The following is a 4,570-nucleotide window of genomic DNA, read 5'->3' on the forward strand; positions in this document are numbered from 1 at the left end:
TAATTTTCTTTAACAAATTATAAGATGTCACATCATTATCTTCTTTGTCCAAATCTACCATCAAAGCCATTAATTGCCCCCACGTCAAGCCTCTAAAGTTTTTTTTGTCCTCACTGGTTGTTTTTTATTTTCAAAATAATTAAACACATTAACAAATTACTGAAATTAAACACATAACAATTAAAATTATTTTTACTTTTATACCACATTCAAAGTTTAAAACACATTAACAAACTAAAGAAGCCTTCAATTTTCTGCAGGATACATATCCCACGATTAGGCACGGGCTTCATAAATCACTCTAATATATAAATACTTATATAATGTTTATCTTTTAAAAAATTCCAAACAAATTATCCTCACCACAATCGTGCGACGTTAGCCAACCACGATGGTGATAAAAATTTAAATTCCTCCACATTTAAACAATAATTTGTGCATTAAAGAATATATATGACCACTTATTGGTAATGTGGGCTTAACTTACGTCACCTAATTCCTCTATATATGAAGGATAAAATTTATATAAACCAAGTTAATTAATGAAATTGCTTTGAGTTTGATAGAAGATGCAGATATTCAATAGATTAAACTCATTAAAATGAGCTCAAATTAATATTGCACTAGAATGCTCAAAATAAGGTAGCAATAAGTAATAATAATAATTAATAAAAACTCCGTAAGACTTGCTTGGAATATAGGCCCTTCAATTCTTAACAAGTGTGAGAAGCAATACACAAACGATTGTCATGTACATATATATTACGTACATACATAAATGGAGCATATATACCCACCGTAGAAACAATGAAACAACACGCACTAGAGGAATGCCATGAAAGGCTGCGAAACCTCTCCGTCCAGCACCGCGGAGTCACCAGCGGTAAACGACCACCCACACGAGTTCCAATAACACCCACTATCCCTCAGCTCCGGCAATTCAATCTCACCCCAAAAGTCGTCGCCCTTCTTCTCCAAAGCTATGGCATGAGCGGCCTTCGATGCCGCGGCCTGGATATCCCTGGCGGTGCACGTGGGAGGCCTAGGCAAGTCGTCCACCTTGTCCGGGAAATTGAGCTGCGCTTTATGACCTTTTAAGCAATAAGCCGCGACGTCGTACGCCTTGGCTGCCATTTCTGGCGCTGGGAAAGAGCCTAGCCAAATGCGTGTCTTCTTGCGCGGTTCCCGAATTTCGGACACCCATTTACCCCACCTTCTCTTCCGAACACCGCGAAAGACCGGGTGGCGCGTGCCGCCACGTTGGGAGTCGGATTTACGGTGAGATTGGGTGGTGGTGGTGGTGGTGGTCGAGTGCAGGGCATCTTCAGTGTATTGTGGTTGCTCCATTTACAGTACAACCCGTTGGCTTTGAGTGCCGATAGGCTGAGGCATATGCATTTATACCTGTGAATCTGTGATAGACGTTACAAGAGGCGGACGCAAAGTACTGGTATGCCCTTCTGTGAGAATCGCCATATACTGGGCTGTTTTTTTTTTTTTAACGTAAATGTTTGAACAAGTGAGAGTTCTCCCCTCTGCATTATAGCGCGTGAGGAATGTGTCAGTAATGGGTCCTACCAATTGCGGACATGATTTTTTTTTCTTTTTTTTCTTTTTTAAGGAAATTGCGGACATGATTTTCTATTTCAATTTGACCTTAAAAAAATGGATAAGGTAAACTATAATTATTTGCTTAAATTTAAAAAAATTGATACATATAATTATAAAAGATTATTTATAAGATTTACTTGATCGAAAAAGTAGTTAAGCAACCTAATTTTTATTTGGTCAGGTAGGTCTCATAATAATCTCTCACAATTACATGTTCGAACTCTCTCAAATTCAAACAAATACTTATAAAAGATTCTAATCCAAAAAAATCTTCTTTATCACAATAATATTTATTTTGCATATATATAAGATTTAATGGTGATTTTAAAGGGTCAAAGGATGAGAGTCTTGAGATAATGATCATGGGAAGAAAATAAGCATTTTTCAAAAATATAAGATATTCTTTCATTTACGCTTGCTTTAGCGATCGATGAAAAGCTGATTTCGCTAAGCAGTGAATGGTTTCATTAATTTCATTTTTAGTATGCCCCACAAATTATGACCAAAAGTTATTTGACATAGTTTTTATATCATCAATCAATTAGCAATATTGACTCCAACATCATTCCTACTACAGTGTATGCACAATTTTCAAGTCATCTCCCTCTACGATTACCTGATGGATTTTCAAATCTTTATAAAATTCTATCACCTTTCATGTTGCCATAGTCTCAGCTACTGTTGGATCAATAATAAAAGATATTGAGGTATGTAATGTACACATAGTCACCAATACATTTCCAGCCATCGTAATCGATCTTTGGCTATAATGCCTACACCCATCTTTTCTTTTCCCCGGCCAGTTTATTCATCGTTGCGTTTTAATTTACTTTAACAAATTCAGCAGGTGGTTTTTTCTATTTGGACTTCTTCGCTCTCGTTTTCCTCCATATTATTCTCCAAGCTCTGTATTGCTTGATAGAACTCCTCCAATGAGTCTTTAACGCTTTTGACTATATGAAATGAGTGTATAAGATCACTTCAAAAGACTATTGTATTTCTATGAAGCCAAATCCTTCTAATTGTTGTTGCCATGCACCAACTCCAATCATTCTTCATCTACTCTCTCCATTATTTTTCCAAACAGACACATCAAGAAGTCATCTTCATTGTTGAAAAAAAAGAAAAGAAAAGAAAAGTTATGTTGCCTTTCAATTCGCCCGTACATCTATTGATGACGGCAACTCCGAAAAATATGACCGTTATTCTCTGCAACAAAGCCACAAATGAGACAAAGAGGATCTTGCACTGTCCATTTTCTAAACATATTTTATTTGGTGGGTAATAAATTATTGCAGGTCCTCATAAAAATATCTCTTCAACACCCCTTATACTCTCATTTTTCAAATTCTCTTCTACACACAGCTAGAGATCGATACTTTTAAGCATTCTCCTTTTTTTTTCTTGAATGCTTCTCTCTTTTTCAAGGCGGTAAGAACTTTTAACTAAAAAAATTTCATTCAAAGTCCCTATCCGCACCGGTTGATCTTTTTTCCCGTACACTTTTTTTATGGCCCAACTACATATTCTCGCCGCTTCACCGATCTTAATTAAAAATTTCTTTTATCAGAGTAATCTTCCACCGCTTTGTAAATATATATATATATATATCTCCATCTATTTGTTCTTTTACCCTTGCATCTCGAGGAAGCATTCTTACCACAGATTGAACGGACCGAATATGATGTTCATCCATATTTGATTATGAAGAACACTTAAATAAGATATTTCTTTGAAAATTATGTGGTGAACATGAGAGAGAGAGAGAGCTTTGACACAAAATACACGAAATGGGTACATGAAGTGGATGAATACATACCGGATGTATATTTGAGGGGTGAGATATGTGGAAGAATACGTATCAAATATTTGAGTGAGATGGTATAAAAAGAATTAGACTCCATTTATTTCGGCGTAAAATATATCCCCTAATCTTACTTGAGTGGGACAAGTTGATAACCATCGTATTAAAAGAATTTTAGGCTCTATTTATTTTGACGATAAAATATCGTCCAATCTTGCGTTCTAAAGTCATATGATTCGTCATACTTGTCACTATTTTTCGTAAAGACCATGCATGTTGATGGACAAAAACATATTTCTTTATAAAAGTACTGGTAGAGAACTGTTGGAAGCTAAGAGAGCGACAAGGTCAAACTTTTCAGCCACGAAGTTGTGGAAGCTAATTAATTAAAGGTAGCCATGACTAGCTAGCTAGAACCTTCTTGATGGATAGGCGTTGTTAGATGAAGTGCCATAAAGACATAAAGCGGCAACAGATTATTTCTTGCAATTGGGGGACTGAATTCAGGCATTTGTACGTACGTGGAACCAATTTCTTGAATTTTTTTTCTTTGTATTCTGTTGCAAAGTTTAACGTAGACATTGGAAGCACAATTGTTCGTCGAGAGAGATCGAACAACGTACGATAGGTTAGAAGAAGAAGTCGATGTTTTACCACCTCCAGTAATTATGGATACAATACAACAAATTATACGCACGTACGCACGTATGCGGTTGGACCACGTCCGAGGCGATTGAGCTGTATATGCATCACAGCGTAAGCGTTGCCAATGCTTGAGTGTGATCTGTGAGGGTTCTATCGCACTTGTCACTACGGTCCATCTCACATTTTCCCTTGTTTTGGAGCTTTCAAGCCCAAAAATAGACAAGTGGCTACACTTGTCCAGCACCACGCAACCTACAGAGAACCATCACATAAATGAGACATTAATTGAGACAAGACTCTTAAAGCAAACAAATTAAAAAAGGTATGCCTAGCAAGATATTATCAAATATATATCTTGAATCAATGAATATATCTCATAGAAACTGAACTGATTCAATTCGTTGATGAGATTGTTAGTGCTAATTAAGTACATCGTGGCAAGCCTGATGACTAAGATTAGCATAAGTGCAGTGACTGTGAGACTAAATGACAAATACAGTGCTGCTTCCA

General features: G+C 36.4%; 1 protein-coding gene across 1 annotated transcript; it reads right to left on the minus strand.

Annotated features, from left to right (window-relative positions):
* Positions 1-665: 665 nt before the first annotated feature.
* Positions 666-1,480, minus strand: LOC133864528 (ethylene-responsive transcription factor ERF023). Its single transcript, XM_062300891.1, has one exon. The coding sequence runs from the start codon at positions 1,345-1,347 to the stop codon at positions 823-825; it is 525 nt and encodes a 174-aa protein (XP_062156875.1). The 5' UTR covers positions 1,348-1,480; the 3' UTR covers positions 666-822.
* Between the last annotated feature and the right edge of the window lie 3,090 nt (positions 1,481-4,570).

The sequence above is a fragment of the Alnus glutinosa genome, chromosome 3 (assembly GCF_958979055.1).
Source record: "Alnus glutinosa chromosome 3, dhAlnGlut1.1, whole genome shotgun sequence".
Classification (NCBI taxonomy): domain Eukaryota; kingdom Viridiplantae; phylum Streptophyta; class Magnoliopsida; order Fagales; family Betulaceae; genus Alnus; species Alnus glutinosa.

Coding starts and splice junctions, on each gene's coding strand:
- LOC133864528 (XM_062300891.1), bottom strand. CDS start 1,347: ATGGAGCAACCACAATACACTGAAGATGCCCTGCACTCGACCACCACC.